The sequence below is a fragment of the Vombatus ursinus genome, unplaced genomic scaffold, assembly GCF_900497805.2.
Source record: "Vombatus ursinus unplaced genomic scaffold, bare-nosed wombat genome assembly UNPS02014801.1, whole genome shotgun sequence".
Taxonomy (NCBI): Eukaryota; Metazoa; Chordata; class Mammalia; order Diprotodontia; family Vombatidae; genus Vombatus; species Vombatus ursinus.
In genome coordinates, this window is record NW_020954579.1 from 2,955,426 (window position 1) to 2,973,392 (window position 17,967).

At 43.8% G+C, this 17,967-nt stretch overlaps 1 protein-coding gene across 5 annotated transcripts in view; it reads right to left on the bottom strand.

Annotated features, from left to right (window-relative positions):
* Positions 1-17,967, bottom strand: part of ARHGAP23 (Rho GTPase activating protein 23) — a 121,359-nt gene that overhangs the window by 29,666 nt on the left and 73,726 nt on the right. For all 5 annotated transcript variants that reach the window (XM_027872995.1, XM_027872991.1, XM_027872993.1 and 2 more), the window contains 4 exons: positions 17,759-17,820; positions 16,778-16,908; positions 16,379-16,500; positions 15,846-16,001 (listed from right to left, as the gene is read on the bottom strand). In XM_027872995.1, the coding sequence (XP_027728796.1) occupies positions 15,846-16,001; positions 16,379-16,500; positions 16,778-16,908; positions 17,759-17,820 (471 nt within the window). The remainder of the gene's footprint in view (positions 1-15,845; positions 16,002-16,378; positions 16,501-16,777; positions 16,909-17,758; positions 17,821-17,967) is intronic.

Below are 17,967 nucleotides of genomic sequence, written 5' to 3' on the forward strand. Positions count from 1 at the left end.
CCTCACTTACTGCCTGTGGGACCTTGGGCACCTCTCTGGGTCTCAGTTATCCCATCTAAAGGATGGGATGTCCCCTAGGATCCTTTGCAACTCTAGATATATGTATATGTCAGAACCCCCTAACCAAACTATATTCTCCTTGTCATCAGGGTCTTGACCTTATCTAAACTTTTCATCTCCTCCATGGTCTAACACAGTCTACATGCAGTAAATATTTAACAAATGGTAGAATCTGGGCAATTCTAAGCAGCTAGAAATTAGACTCGCAGTCAAGAAGATCTGAGTTGGAATCCTGTGTCAGATACTTACAAGCTGAGTGACTGTAAGCAAGTGTCTTAGCCCCAGATTCCTCATCTGTAAAATGGGGATAATAGGAGTACTTTCCTCCCAGAGTTGTTGTGAGGCTGAAACTAGATAGCATATATAAAGCACTTTGCAAACCTTAAAGCACTATAAATGCTACCTATTATTAATTATTAATTCTACCTTCACCTTTTTAGCATCTATCTGTTTCTCTACTCAAAGGGCCACAATCTTGGTTCTATTTTTCATCAACTTTCACATGGTTGTTTATGTTGTTCAATCATTTCAGTCGTGTCTGACTCTCCATGACCCCATTTCGGGGTTTTCTTTGGCAAAGATACTGGAGTGGTTTGCCATTTCCTTCTCCAGCTCATTTTACAGATGAGGAAACTAAAGCAAACAGGGCTAGGTGACTTGCCCAAGGTCACATAGCTAGTAAGTGTCTGAGGCCAGATTTGAATCTTCCTGGCTCCAGGCCTGGTGCTTTATGTACAGCACCATTTGGCTGCCCAAATGGACTATACAATAAATTCCTAACTGGTCTCTCTGCACTCAAGTCTAGCCTTTTTTCAATCCACCTTCCACTCAGCTGCCAAAGCAATAGTCTTGAAGCACAGGTCTGACTGTGTCACTCTGTTACTCAATAAACACTAAGGGCTCCCTGTTATGCCTAGGAACAAATGCAAACTGGCCTCCTCACTGTACCTCACACACAGCACTTCATCTCCAGTCCCTGTGTCCCTTGTCTCTTTGCCTTTGTTTGACCAGTTTGGCATTTAAAATCCTTTACAACCTGACGTCATCCTACCTCTCTGAGTTTTCTCATACATCTCTCCACTTCACACACTCTTTAATCTAGTTAAACTGGCCTTATCATTCCCCAAAACAGACACTCCATTTCCTAACTCCATGTTTTCGCTCAGACTGCCCCCAATCCCTGCCTAGAATGCACTTGATCCTCACCTTTGCCTTCTTAGAATCTCTGGTTTCCTTCAAAGCTCAGCTTCAAGCACCATCTACTACATGAAGCCTTTCCTGATTCCCCCAGCTGTTAGAGTCCCGCCACCCCGGGGAAACTGACGACTTTGCACAGATCTGCCTCACTCTTGTCCAAATCACCCACAAGTCAAGATGTCCTCAGTCCTCTTGGAGAAAGAAGGGCAAACAACAACAGCAGCAGCAGAAGCAACAATATATAGACTTGTTGTACCTGTCATTACCCTCCTATAGAATGTATGCTCCTTGAGGGCAGGGACTATTTCAGTCACTAAAGTAACAAGCATTCATTAATCCCTTACTAAACACCAAGCACTGGTGTTTCTACAAAATACAAAGAAAAAAATAGTCACTTTCTTACAATCTAGAAAAGAGAGACAACATATACATTATGTGTAGATACAACGCAACACAATAGATACAAGATAACTGCGAGGGAAGGCACCAGTATCTGGGAAGATCAGAAGAGACTCCATGTAGAAGGTGACATGAGCTAAGCCCTGAAGAAAGCTAGGGATTCTAAGAGCTGGAAGTGAAAAGAGAAAGCATTTCAGGCTTAGGAAACCTTCAGTACAAAGTCAAGAAGATGAGACAAAGACTGGAGATGATGTGCTATATGTGAGGGACAGTAAGGAGGCCAATTTGACTGCACTGTAACATGTGGGGAGGGAAGTAATGTGCTGTAAGGCTAGGAAGGTAGGATGGGACCAGGTTGGGAAGGGCTTAAAATGCCAGACAGAGTAGTATGTATTTAAACCTACAGGAAATAGGGAACCACTGGAGTTTATCGAGATGAAAGGATGACATGGTCAGATGTGTACAGGAAAATCATTGGCAGGTGTAAAGAAAATGGTTTGGTGAAGGGGGAGACTCAAGGCTGGCCAGTCAATTAGGAGGTTACTGCAATAGTCCAGGAGAGGGATTATGGGAGCCTGAGCTAGGTAGGGTGTGACTGTGGGAGCACAAAACTTCATGAGAGATGTGGAAGAGTTCATAGAAGCAACATGATTTATCAGCAACTGGATTGTGAATCAAGTGAAAATGAAGAGCCCAAGATGATACCAAGGTTACAAATCTGGGTAACTGAAAAGGTGGTGGTGCCCTCTTCAGAGACAGGGAAATTTAGAAGACAGAGGTTTGGGGGAAAAAGATAATGAGATCTATTTTGGACACGTTGAGTTTGAGACGCACATTGGGCATCCAGGTCTAAATGTCCAATAACTAGTATGTGATGTGCAAGTGGAGCTTAGGGGAGATGTATAGATCTGATAGTCATCAGTATAGGAGAGAGAGGAGAGAGAGACAGAGACAGAGACAGAGACAGAGACAGACAGACAGAGACAGAGAGGAGAGAGAGACACACACAGACAGAGATGGAGAGGAGGGAGGGAGGAAGAGATAGAGATGGAGAGACAGAGAGATATGGAGAGAGACATAAGAGAGACAGAAGAGAAGAGAGCTTAGGACAGAGCTTTGGGGTACACCCACAGTTAGAGGGCAGGATATCGATACTGATCCAGCAAAGGAGAATGAAAAGTGGTGGTCACACAGATAGGAGGAGAACTGAGAAAGAGAGAGAGAGCTAAGCAGAGAGAGTACTCAAAAGAAGAAGCCAACAGTATCAAATGTTGCAGAAAAAAAGGATGATGGCTTTTTAAAGACCATTAGATTTAGCGACTAAGATCTCACTGGTAACTGTGTTCTCCTTTCTCAGGAGTTCCAGGCCTGTGATGAGGAAGAAGACAGATTGCAAAGGGCTGAAAAAAAAAACAAGAGAAGAGTCCATCATCAAACATTTATTAAACACCTACTATGTGCCAGGCACTGTGCTAAGCACTGGGAATACAAAATGATGCAAAAGACAGTCCCTGTCCTCAAGGAGCTCATAATGTAATGGGGGAGGTAACAAGCAGTCAAATAAGAGAAAAAGTAGCCATAACAAGTGAAGGGAGCTTTTTTCCTAGAAGTTTGGCTGAGGAAGGAAAGAGAGATATAAGCTAGAAGGGGCCAGAGAGGGTTTCCTAAGGACAGAGCAGACTCAGTGGGGTTGTAGGCAACAGAGAAGGAACCAGTAGACAAACAGTGACTAAATATAAGGAAGAGATTATCTTGGGGGGCGGATTTTCGGATCTCCTGCAACTAGTACAATGCCCAGCACATATTAGGGCCTTAATACTTACTGATTTATTGATTGTTTCAGTTGAATACACGTATATTTATGACGTGACTCTTCCACTGGGCTCTGAAAGCCTAAGTAATTATAGATTCATGCCACCAGAGGGCATTGCTGCCTCACATACCGCAGCATCCTCACCCCCAACAAATTTAACTCAAGCCATAAAGCAACAAACTTCTCAAAAGACTAATCTATACTCTACTCCCTCACCATCAGCCAGTCCCTAACCCCTTGTAATCTGGTTTCATTCCCCATTCCCCTCACATACACATTTCTGCTGACCCCACTTTACTGAAACTGTTTTATGGTGAAAGACTTCCAGTCCTCATCATCCATGACTTCTCTGCCACATCTGATACTCTCAGACCACTCCTCCTTCTGAATGCCCTCTCTCCTCTTGGATTCTATAGTACCACACTTTCCTAGCTCTCCTAACAGAAAAAGAAAAGACTTCTGAAGTATTATATTTGTGGGCTGTTTTTTTTTAAGTCAACATGGGAGACATGAAACCAGACAGAAATTGTCCTGAAAGAAATCTAAGACTCAATATAGTCCAACCCTCTTATTTTACAGGTGAGGAAACCAAGGCCCAGGGATGGCAAAGTGCCTGGGCCAAGGTCACAAAGGGAGTATTTAGCCCAGTTGAGAAGCAGCACCATATAGTAATGCTAGCTATTATCATCCAGAGGACCTGGATTCAAACCCCATCTCTGATGCTAACCCTCCATTGTAACCTTGGTCAAGTCATATCTCGCCTAGACCTTGGTTTCCTCTATCTGTAAAATGAGAACCCTCAGATAGATGGCCTCTGAGGACCCTTCCGGCTCTCGATCAAATCGTCCCCAGTCTCTAATGTGGCTCCATCACACATTGCTGATTTAATCTTGACCTTCCTAACACTCAGAGCTCTAAAAATGTGGCATGGGTTACCTTGGAAGGGAGCACGTCTCCCTTCAATACAGGTCTTCAATCAAAAGCTGAAAGATCATTATAATAATAGCTAGCATTCATACAGGACTTTAAGGTTTACAAAAGTGAAGCACTATTATCCCCATTTTACAGATGAGGACACTGAGGCCTAGAGATGCTAAGTGATTGCCCAGAGTACTCAGAGAGTAAGTGTCTGAGGCAGGATTTGAACTCATGGCTTCCTCACCCCTGGCCCAATGCTCCACACACTGCACCACCTAACAATCTATATTATAACATGGATTCTTGTTCAGATACAGTTGAACTTTATGATCCCTGAGGTTCCCTTCCAGTTTGAAGGGTATGAATCTTGGCTCATTCCTCTCTCCCCTTTTGGTTTCACTTTCTCTCCACCTCACACTTCCTTCCGAATTTGGACCTTCTTTAAGGCTGTCCTCCCAATCTCTGCTTCTCCTCTAGCTGGATTTTTTCTTGTGATCCATGGCTTCAGCGATTCTTGAGGAAGATTCCAAGTCTGTATCTCTAGCCCCAACCTTTCCTCTTAGCCAGACCTCTGGCCTCCTACTGCCTCTTGGCCATCCATTTCCAACCGAATGACCCACTGGCACCTCAAAGAACAACATGAACAAAATCAACCTCATCATCTCCACTCCAACCATCAAACCCACTTCTCCTTCTGACTTCTTCATGGGAAGCAGATTGGCCTTGTGGGTAGATTGGACCTAGAATCAGGAAGACCTGAGTTCTACATCCTACCTCTGATATTTCCTAGCTGTGTCAAGTCAACAAGCATTTATTAAGTACCAACTATGTGCCAGGCACATAGAACTGTGTGACAGAGCAAGTTACTTAACTTTTCAACCTCATTTGCCTCATCTGTAAAATGGAGTAATACCATCTACCTCACAAGGTTGATATGTCTCAAATGAAAGAATATACACAAATAGCATGACATGAAAACTCACAAAACATTCCATAATTTGAGGAGGGCAACTAGGTGGCACAGTGGATATACTGCTGGGCCTGAATTCAAGAAGACTTATCTTCCTGAGTTCAAATCTTGCTTAACCCTGTATGCCTCAGTTTCCTCACCTATAAAACGAGCTGGAGAGGGAAATGGCAAACCACTCTAGTATCTTTGCCAAGAAAACCCCACATGGGGTCACAAAGAGTCAGACATAATTGAAAATGACCAAACAACAACATTATTTCTGTTACTGGTACCATATCTTCTTCTAGTCGAGTCATGAAACCTTAGAACTTAGACCCTGAATGTCCAACCTGTCACCAAGTTCTGTCCTCCCTCCACAGTCTCTGCCAGCCTCTTCCAGCCTCTAATTCAAGTCCTGACTGCCAATTGTACAAATCAGAGGTGTCAAACACTTAGGAAGGAGATTTAAGCATAACTGGGAAATATTTAACAGAATTAATAAAAATACAGCTAAATTACACAATGCTAATATGTGGTTTTCTAAATCAACATGGGCTGCAGAGATCCGTGTGTGTGTTAATGGCCTTCATTTCTATTTGATTTTGACCCAACGATCCAGACAATTGCAAGGGCCCCCTAACAGCCCTTGCTGCCTTGAGCATTCTGGAGCCACTCCCAATCCATCCTAGAACACCAGGGTAGTGGAGTTTTTCTAAAGCGCAGCTCCTGATCACACACATCACCCATCCACTCCTTACAAACCTCCAACAGCTTCCCTAATAAAATCCAAACTCTATCACCTGTCATTTAAGGCCCTCTCCAAATCTGGCCCCAATATCCCTTTCCAGTTTTATCACCCACCATTCTCCCAGTCACACATCCTACGTTCCAATCTAATTCAATTACTTGCTTTTCCTCAAAAAACACAAGCTTTCCTCCCTCTACACTCCTGCTGCTCCTCTCATCTTGAGGGCAGCCCTATCCTTGACCTTCCCTCTCCTTCATCTCCACCTATGGCAATCCTATCCTTCTAAACAGGGCAATCAAACCCTTCTATCTTCCAAGCCTCTTTCAACCTACTCAGACCCAAAGGTCATCTCCTCCAGGAAGTCCTCCCTGTTCATCTCAGTTTTTGCTCTTTCCTCTGTGTCACTTTTAGCTCTGTTTGTAACTTTCTTAAGGAACTTGATCTCATCCGACCTGGAACTAAAGCTGTCTGCATGTGTGAGACAGTGGGGTCAGGTGTAAAGAGCACCGTGTCTGGTTTCAGAACGAGGGATCAGTACTTGGATGACCTTGGGAAAGTCACCTCCGTTTTCTCTGCCTCAATTTCCTCATCTATAAAAGGATTGGGCTACGTGGCCTCTAAGGTCCCTGCTCACCTGTAAATCTCTGATCTAATGCTTCATCTGCCCAACTAGACCACAAGCTCCCTGAGGGCAGGGGCTAAATCTTGTTTCTTTTTGTATCTTCTACAGGGAGTAGTGGGAGTATTCAATAAATACTGAATGGATGAATACAAGATAAAACAACCAGCTCTCCCCAACAGACCTAACATACCTCTCACACAATAATCAATCACTCAGTAAGCAGTTATTAATTACCAAGTGCCAGATAATACGCTAAGCACTAGGGAGATAAGAAAAAGATCCCTGATCTTAGGTAGTTTACATTCTAATGGGATAAGTGTTTTATGCACAAGATGAACACAACATAGTTTGGGGAGGGAGGTACTTGCAGCTGAGGGAGGTCAGGAAAGAATTCATGTACAAGGTGGTGCTTGAGCTAACTCTCAAAGGAAACCAGGGATTCTAAGAGGCAGAGGTAAGGAGGTGGGACATTCCTGGCATGGGGGAACAGCAAATGCAAAGGCATGGAGATGGGAGATGAAGTATTGTATCTGCAGATCAAAGAGCAGGCCAGTATGTCTGCACCAGAGAGTGTGAGTAGGGGAATAATGTGTAAGAAGACTGGAAAGGTAGGGAGGGTCGTGATGAAATCAAACAGAGGAGTTTGTTTTGTTTTTTTTTTTGGAGGTAAGTGACTTGTCCAGGGTCATACAGCTAGTGAATGTCTGAGGCTACATTTAAACTCAGGTCCTCCTGACTCCAGAGCTGGTGCTCTACCCACTGTGCCACCTAGCTATATCCCTCCCCCTCCCAGGGGTTTATATTATGACACTAGATACAATAGGGAGCCCCTGGAGTTTTTATTTTTGTTTTGTTTTTTGCCTTTTTTTTTTTTTTACCCCTGGAGTTTTTTATTGAGCAGATGAAAGACACATCAGGCCTCATGTTTCCTGACTTCTCTGCAGCATATGACACTGTTACCATGTACCATATACCACTGCTAACCACACTCTCCTCTCGGAAATTCTGTTCTTTTGGGGATTTTTTGACACTGCTCTCTCCTGGATTTCCTCCTAGCTGTCTGACCATCCTCTCTCCATCTCTTTTGCTGACTCATCACCTAGAGCATGCCCCCTAACTGTGAGTGTTCATCAGCTCCCATGAGTTGCATAAATGACTCACAAATCTATACACTCAGCTCCAGTCTCTCCCCTGAGCTCCAGGCACAGGTCACAGGTCACAGGTCACAGGTCACCAGCTGCCTAGTGGAGGTCACTGGCTGCCTATTGGATATTTCCACTCAGATATCCCATTGACATCTCAAAGTCAGCGTTTCCAAGACAGAACTCATCTTTCCTCTTCGGAGCTTCCATATTACTGTCAAGGATACCACCACCCTTCTAGTCTCCTGGGTTTGTGACCTCGGCATTACTCCTGACTCCTTCATTCCACATATCCTCCAATCAGTTGTCAGATCTTCGCTTTCTACTTCTACACCATCTCTATGACCCCCTTCTTTGTATTCACACAGCCACTAACCTAGTTTAAGCCATCATTACCTCTTTCCCAGACTATTACAGTGGCCTCTTAACAGGTCATCCCACTCCAAGCCATCCTCCATCTCAGCTGCCAAAGGAATTTTCAGAAGGGTAGATCAGACCACGTCTCTCTCCTACTTAATACATTCCAGTGGTTCCTTATTGCTTCTAAGATAAAACACACACTCCTCTGTTTGGCTTTTAAAGCACTCCACTACCTGACCCCAATACATCTTTTCAGCCTCATTATGCATTACTTCCCCTCCCAGATTCTGTGAGCCAGCCACACTATTCTCTCTGTTTTTCACACACAGGACTTCATCTCTTTTCTCTCTTCCTTTGCACTTGCTATCCCCCATCCTGGAAATACCCTGCCTCCTTATCTCTACCTTATAAAACCCCTCTCTTCCTCCAAGATTCAGAGCATGAAGTCTTTCCTGATTCCCTCCGACTGCTAGGGCCCCTCCCAAAATACTTTGCATTGTCCTGTACGTATTTATATAAGTACTTATCTTCTCTTCTCGAATGCAAGTTTCTTAAGAATAGTGGCTGTTTCAGATCTTTTGGTGGTGGCAAAGAATTGGAAATTTAGGGGATGCCCATCAGTTGGGGAATGGCTGAAAAAGTTGTGGTATACAATTGGGATGGGATCCTGTTTTTCTATAAAAATGATGAGCAAGCGGATTTCAGAAAAACCTGGAGAGCCTTAAATGAATTGATGCTTCGTGAAGTGAGCAGAACCAGGAGAACACTGTACTGTGTACAGTAACAGTAACATTGTTTGAGGATCAACTATATAACTTAGCTCTTCTCAGTAATACAATGATCCAAGAAAATTCCAAAAGACTCATAATGGAAAATGCTCTCCACATCCAGAGAAAGAACTGATGGAGTCTGAATGCAGATCAAAGCATACTATTTTCACTTTTTTGAGGTTTTTTGTGTGTTTTTTCCTTTCGTACTTTCTTCTTTCACAACATGACTAATGTGGAAATATGTTTTAAATGATGGCACATGTATAATTGATATCAGATTGTTGCTGTCTTCAGGAGGGGGAAGGAGGGAAGGGAGAAAAATTTGGAACTCAAAATCTTTCAAAAAATGAATGTTGAAATTTGTCTTTACATGTAATTGGAAAAAATAAAATACTATTTTTAAAAAGGGGGGGGAAAGAATAGTGTCTGTTTTATTTTTTGTATTTTCATCCCCAGCAAATAGGACAGGGTCTGTCACATAATGAGCACTTAATAAATGCTTGTTGATTCATTTATTGAGGATCAGAACTAGAAAATCACTTTATAGCTCTATGAAGGATGGCTGGAAGGAGAAGAGACTTGAGGCAGGAGAATCATATACAAGATTATTGCCACAATCGACAAGAGGGGATGAGCGCCTGGACTAAGATGATGGCTATGTGTAAGTGGCGAGGAGGCAACGTATAGCAGAGATGCTATGGAGATAGAAATGACGAGCTTATATGTGGGGCGAGGAGAGTGAAGGATTAGGGCTGGCAATGAGTTGCAAACACACAGAGGTTTCCTGCTTCCCCTTCTAACTACCATCCACTTTCTCCGTTCTTTTGAAACCCAGTCGGAGAATTGTGTTCCCCAAGGGCATGGTGGATAATGTTATACAAAAGAACAAATAGATGGCGTGTTTCTTTCTCTCCTGATTTATCCCCAACCTCCGGCAATCTGCCTTTAATGCTCCTAAGTCTACTGCAACTGCTTTCTTGAAGTCACTGATGACTTTCTGATTGTTAAATACAATGACCTTTTCTCAAGTTTCTTATGTTACAGCATTCAACACCATAAATCAGCCTCCTAGATCACCCCCTTCTTGAAATCTGCCACCATCCTCCACCTTGCCCCCACTCTCTTGGCCTTCTATGATTATGACATGATCTTGGCCTCACTCCTACCTCTTTAAACACTCATTCTCTTCCTCCTCCTGTCCCCTGGTTTGGGGTGTTCCTCAAAGCTCAATCCTCAGACCACTGACTCTTCTCTCAACATACTCTTTCTCTTAGAGAACTAACCTCTTCTAATGGGTTCAACAGGTATCTCCATGAAGGCAAGTGATTGTTTTTTCTTTGTATCCTCAGGACTTAGAAAGTGCCTGAGCACATAACAGGTGATTTAAGAAGTACTGATTGTATTTAAATTAACTGAATGCCTAGATCCCACCTCATACCCTCACAGTCTAATGGATGAGACAACACGCAAACAATTATCTACAAACAAGATACAGACAGGATAAATTATAGATAATCTCAGAGGCAAGGCACAAGCACTGACCAAGAAAAGCACTGGACGTCATTTCTACCTGGATGACCCTATAAGACTCCAAATTCAACATGTCCTAAACCAAATTCATCACCTTCCTCCTCCAAAAGCAGCCCTCCTCTTCCACTCCCCTGTTTCTATGATAACAGTATTCTCAAAAACTTGTCCTCAATCTTGACAACTCTCTCTCTCTCCCAGAATCCCAGAACTTCAGAGCTGAAAGGGACCTCAGAGGACATACAGGCCTGCCCATCCCTGAACAAGAATGCCCTCTACAACATGCCCTGAGCAGGCATCCGGTCTCAGTTTGAAGACCTGGGATATGAGGGGAGGAGGAAAGGAATAAACATTTACTAAATACCTACTATATGTTAGATTCTGTACTAGGAGCTTTACATATATGATCTCATTTAATTCTTACAGCAACCCTGGGAGGTAGGTACTATTATTATCATTCCTATTTTACAGTTGAGGAAACTGAGGCAGACCAAAGTTAAGTGACTTGCCCAGGGTCATACAGTCAGTAAATGTCTGAGGTCACATTTGAACTCAAGTCTTCCTAGTTCTAGGGCCTAGTTCTAGCCCAGTACTACCTACATGCCTCTCTCCAGAAGCTAACTATTCCACTGTGGGATGGCTCTACTTATTAAGAAGGTTTTTTCTTAAGCCTTAATTTGACTCTGTGCAGCTTTCATCCATTTGATCCTAATTCCCCCTCTGGAACAAACAAGAGTCTAACTCCTCTCCCTAGAGATAGCCTTTCCAATGCTTTAAGACAGCTAGTTATCCATGTCCCCTTCCTAGGCTTTCTCTTTTCCAGTGCCTTCAACCAGTCTCCAGGGGGCATGAACGCCATGCTCATCACCAAGCTGGTTACTCTTCTCTGGATGATATCTAGCTAATCCATATCTTTCCAAAACCACGGAGCCCAGAACTGAGCACCGTGTTCCAGGTGTCATCTAACAAGTGCCTGAACCCTCTGGGCCCATCATCCCTTAATTCCTGGAGATTTTACCTTTTAGGGCCAAAAGCTGCCTTGGCTACTGGATTATATTCCAGACTCAAATGAAGTTTAGGGCTCCCTCAAACCCATAGATCAATTTCAAGCAAACTGCTGATATTTTGCTCATCTTATATGTGGGACATGGATTATTTGAGCCCAAGCACAAAACTTTACATTTATCCCTGTAAATTTCATGTTATTTGATTCAACTCAATGTCAAGATCTTTTTTGAATCCTGCCTTCCAGATTTTCCTTTATACCTTTATCTTTTGTTCCTTTGAAAGATCTCTAAGTACCTGGGTGACTCAGTGCACAGAGTGCTGGGCCTGAAGTCAGGAGGACCTGAGACACTAGCCATGTGACCTTGGATAGGTGCTGTTACTATCCTCATTTTACAGTTGAGGAAACCGAGACAAACAGAGGTTAAGAGGTTAAGCTGCCCAAGGTCACTAAGCTATTAAGCACCTGAGGCTATATTTTAATTTAGGTCTTCCTGTAGGCCCAGGGTCATACAGCCAGTAAAAGTCTCTTATTAGCCCTGAATCTCTGACTCAGTTTCCTCATTTGTAAAATGGGTATAATAATAATATCTACCTCTTAGAGTTGTTGTGAGGATCAAATAAGATAATATTTGTAAAGCGCTCAGCCCAGTACCTGACACATAGTAGGCACTGAATAAATACTTGCTTCCTTTCTTCCATCCATCTATTTCTCTCAATTCTCACACTACTTCGGCAGTCTAGAATTCCCACTTGGATTACAGCAATAGTCCTTTAACTTGTCTCTTTACCAACAAAGTATTTACCAGCAACACATCATTCCACAAGCATTTATTCTTTTGTTTTTTTTTCTTTTTTGTTTTTAGGCAATTGGGGTTAAATGACTTGCTCAGGGTCACACAGCTAGTAAGTGTCAAGTGTTTGGTCTGAGGCCGGATTTGAACTCAGGTCCTCCTGACTTCAAGGCTGGTGCTCTATCCACTGCACCACCCAGCTGCCCCACAAGCATTTATTAAGCACCTACTATGTGCCAGGAACTGTGCTAGGCACATAGCATACAAAAACAAAAAACTGAAATAGTCCTTGTCACCAAGTATCTTTCATCTTATTGGCCAAAACGATACGTACAAAGTAAGTAAAAAATATGTATGTGTGTGTGTGTATGAGTGTATATATATATACATATGTGTGTATATATATATATATACATACATCTATGAAAAAATAATTAGGGGTGGAGCTGCATAGCATGAGCAGTTTGAAAAATCAGGAACTGGTACTTGAGCTGAGCTCTGAAGAATGTTAGGGATTCTCAAGAACCCAGGCAAGGAGGGAGATCATTCTGGGCAGGGAGGACAGCCTGGGCCATGGAAACTAGAAATGGAATGTACAATATAAGGAAGAGCAAGTAAGACAGTTTGGTTGACATGGAAATGTGTAAAGTAGAATAATATATGTAATAAGCCTGAAAAGGCAATCTGGAGCCAGGCTGAAAAGGACTTTAAATATGAACAGAAGAGTCAATACTGGATCCTTAGGGTAACAGAGAGAGCCACTGAAGAGTCTGAGTAGTGTGTGTGAGTGTGTGTGTGTGTGTGTGTGTAAGAGAGAGACAGAGACAGAAAGAGGAATAAAGAGAGAGACAGAGACAGAAAAACGATCAGACCTGTGCATTAGGAAAGTCACTTCGGCAGCTCAGTGGAGGATGGATTTGGGAGGGGAGATACTTGACACAAGGACATACATTAGGAGGCTCTTAAGATAGGGGCTGCTACTTGGTGCAGTGGACAGAACATTGGGCCTTGAGTCAGGAGTTTAGGGGTGGCCTCTAAATTGGCCTCAGACACTTATTAACTGTGGGACCCTGGGAAAGGCACTTAACCCTACTTGCCTCAGTTTCTTCATCTGTAAAATGGGCTGGAGAAGGAAATGCAAACCACTCCAACATCTTTGCCAAGAAAACCCCAAATGGGGTCGCAAAGAGTTGAACAAACAACTACAATAGTCCAGATGGAGGTGACACAATTCTGACCATGTTATTCCACTGATAAAGAATCTACATGGCTCCTTAGCCTAGCAAGGAAGCCCCTCCATATCTTGTCCATTCTCCACAAACCCCAACTCATTTACCACTCCCTTGTCCAACACCAAGGCTGGTCTCATCACTGTGCCTCGACACACTTCCCTAAGTCTTTGCCCCTTTACTATCTATCCCACTCAAGCTCTTTTCCACAAAGCCTCCCCTAACTACTCACATATTTCTTCCTTCCCTAATCTCTTAGGGGTCTTCATTTTACAGAGGAAATTTTGGCATTGAAAGGTTAAGTGACTTGTCCTAAGTCACAAAGATATCAGAGTGAGCATTCAAACCCATGTTTCCATCTCTAGAGCCATTGTTCTTTTTGCCATACCAGATTACCTTCTCCCTCCCAAACCAATTCAACAAGAATTATTAACCTTAAATCTAATAAGCAACTACTGAGTGTAGACACAGGGGTGTGCTGCTAGATGTTTAACAACCAGCTCTTGTGGGGGGGGTATGCCCATAACACAATTTTAAGTGTAATCTGCATTATTAATATTTTCCCTATCACTTTTCCAAGTCTAGACAATCAGCAAAGCAAAACATAAAGCCTTAATTTGTAGCATTTTCCGATTTTTGAAGCATAAATGCTCACACAAAAAATTTAACAACCAGCTCTCCAGCCCTTCAAACTGGCTCCAGCACACCAAGTAGAGTATTGTGCTAGGCCCTGGGAAGATATAACAGCCATATGGGCCCTCACAGGAAGGGAATAAGCATTTATAATGTACCTACTGAGCGGCACGCACTGTAGGGCTTTGCAAATATTGTCTCGTGTGATCCTCACAACTCTGGAAGACAGGTGCTATTATTATACCCCTATCTTGCAGTTGAGGAAATTGAGGCAAGCGGAAGTTAAGTGACTTGTCTAGGCCACAAAGCTAGTAAATGTCTGAGGCTGGATATAAACTCAGGTAATAATGATAATAATAACTAATATTTAGTGCTTATTATGTTCCAGGTACTGTGCTAAATGCTTTACAATTATTTTCTCTTTAGATCCTCATAACCCTGGGAGATAGTTGCTATTATCTTCATTTTACAGATGAGGAAACTGAGAAAACAGAGGTTAAATGACTTGCTCAGTGTCACAAAGCTAGTAAGTGTCTAAGGGTAGATTTGAACTCAGGTCTTCCTTACTCTAGACTCAGTGCTCTATCCACTGAGCCACCTAATTGCCTCATAGAACTTAGAAGCGCATACAGGGGTAGACACATCTCCAAATAATTAAAGTATAACATGTGGTGATTATCTTAAAAAGGAGCAAGAAAAGTGTTATGTGAGGTCTGAGAGGAGAAAAGTCATTATGACAGGAGGGAGAGATCAGGGAAGGCTTTCTTGGAAAAGGTGGCATTTGAGTTGGGCATTAAAAGTTAGGTAGGAATTCAAAAGATAGGAGGAGATGTTGTTCAGTCATGTCTGACTCTTCATGACCCCATCTGGATACTGGAGTGGTTTCCCATTTCCTTCTCCAGCTCATTTGACAGATGAGGAAACTGAAGCAAACAGGGTTAAGTGACTTGCCCAGGGTCACACAGCTGGTAAATAGACATCTAAGGCCAAATTTAAACTCAGGAAGATGAGTCTTCCTGACTCCAGGCCCAGCACTCTAACCACTGCACCACCTCGCTGCCCCAAGGAGGAGATAGGGGAAGAAATTTCAGGCCTAAGGAATATGTGAGCAAAGGTATGGAGATGGCAAAGTGTAGGGCAGAAGTATCAAATCCACAGCAGGTCTCATGTTGTTGCAACACTTCTGAATACAGCCAGAAACATATTAAAATGTAATTGGTAAATATTTAACAAACAAATAAAAATGCAACAAACCATGGACAATGTTACATTTTAAAATGAAGTCACCAGGTGCTCCCAAGATCTTTATTTACAGATTAGTGCCCCTATTTCTATTTGAGTTTGTCACCAATGGTATAGAGTAGGTCCAAGTCCAATTTGACTGGATCATGAAATAAAGCTGGAAAGGTGGGGGCAGTACCAGACTGTAGGAGACCCTAAATGCCAGGGAAAGGAATCTGAGCATTACTCAGGCAATAGGAAGCCACAGCAGGGGTTTGAACAGGAATAGATCTATAGGTTCTGCTACAGTAGGTGCTCAATTCGTGCTTCCTCAATTGACACGTGTTCAAGGAGATCACAGGAAAGCAAGTGCCTTTCACCACACCCCTGCCCTCAGCCACACACTCAGATCAACACAGATTTAAAAAACAGAAAAAGAGTTGCTCCAACAGACTCACCTCATCTTGAAGGTTGATGTCCCCAGGCCCTCGGTTTAACTGTTCCTGCAGACTAGATACGACAGCATTGTTCCCGGGCACTCGGTAAATACCCATGGACTCGAGCCCCCTTGCCTCCACCATCCGGCAGCATGCTGACACAATCAGGGGCACCCGCTGCAGACAGAGACACAGGGGCATCACCACTAGTGCTGGTCCCAATGTATGTAAGCATGTTGGGGACAGGAGGCAGAAGAGGTGGGAAACACACCAAGATCAAGACCCAGGCTGTTCCCAGAAGGCAAAGCTGTGTTTGTGGGGGCGGGGGGGGGGTGGGGGGGGGGGGGGCAAGAAACATTTTCCCCCCTTTTTCCACTTGTGTGTTGTGAGAAAGGTGGTTTCTGGGTTGAGTAAAATAGCTCCAAAGCCTCCCTTCTCCCCCATAACTACACACACACACACACACACACACACACACACACACACATTTATTTTGAGAGCCAACGGTGTCATCCCCCAGTCCCAGACACTGCTCCTAAGTTCTTAGGCCCCACCTGGTTTTCAGCAGCAGGCTGACACTCTTCTAGACGAACCCCAAATGCCCTTGGGGAGGGCTTCTTATTCTTTTTCATGATGTTGATGCCCCAGGGGGCTCTCGAGGTGGCAGCACTGTCATCTGGGGGTGCCAAGGTGGGGGTGGGGGTGGGCAGAAAGAACACACAGTGGTTACTTAGGGAGTCGAGACGCTGATCCACCAAGATTCCAGACATAGACATCTAGACATATACACATCCACATGGCAATCCCACACAGACATGTCTATATTCAGAGACACGTGAAGAGATACAGAAGGACACAAGTCCACTGTCCTCAAACAACCACCCTGGAGTCCTTTTCCCTTCATCCTCTGGCAGGCTCCCCAGTCCCCTCCCACAGCTTTTCTAGTCTCCTACCTTTGGTCCCTGAAGGAGCATCCTGGGTCCTGGGAGATCGAGGAGCATTCTGCTTCAGGAGCTCTGACTTAAGCCCTGCTATCCCTCGGGGGCTCTTAGGAGAAGAGTCTGCTTTGGGGCCAGAGATATGGCTGGGAAAGAATTAAAGGCAAAAGGGTAGAGGAGTCTTCATTTGAAGGCTACCACCACAGAACATTCCTTTCCCTGAGCCTGATGGACCCAGCCCACGGGTGCTGCCCCCATCCATTCCAGGACATGGGCAAGGTGGGCAGGTTCTTTCCCAGCAGGCCCAAGGTGCCCAGGATGCATGCTTCCCTATCGTCTGCATGTGGTCCATCAAAGCTGTAAATGTTCCCAGGATCATCTAGTCCAACTCCATCATCTCACAGGAGAAGAAATTGAGATGTAGAGAGGGCAAGTGACTTGTTCAAAGTCACCCAACGAATTAGTGGCAGACCCAAGTCTCCTGACACCTCAGTTCAGTGCTCTTTCCACTTCTTCTATAACAGTAGACCACCTCCATAGTTCACTCTCTCCTCTCATGGAAACACAAGACATGGGGGCTGGAAGGGACCTTAGAGGTCATCTAATCCAACTCTTTTATCTTACAAAGGAAGAAAATGAAGCCCAAGGCTGGGATATTACATAAAACAGCAACGTCTGTCATCATCTCTGTCCTGGGGCCATTTCCAGTTAAGGGTAGGAGGGGATAGAGGGAAAAACCAGGGTTAATAATAATAGCTAGCATTTGCAAAATGCTTTACCTATATTCTCTCATTTTCTCCTCACAACCACCCTAAGAGGTAGGTGCTATTACTATCCCCCTTTATTACTAAAGTCAATAAGAGGTTAAGTGATTTGCCCAGGGTCACATAGCTAGTAAGTATCCGAGACTGGATTTGAACTCAGGTCTTCCTGACTCCAAGTCCAGCACTCTACCACCCTGCTGCAGTGACGGGGTGAATGCCTGGTGGTCCTCACCTTACTTTTCGGTAGTCATTAAGCTTCTTGCTGATCAGAGCTTGATTGGCACAGCCAGGGTCCTAAGGAAGGGTACAGGAGGGAGAATAAAGAGAAGTAGAGGCAGATGGGGGAGGGAGGATGGGAAGAGAGAGAGAGAATACACCAAACATGAGTGCCCAGTGAAGCAAGAGGCATCCCTCTCTCCCATTGCCCATTCTTGTCACTTG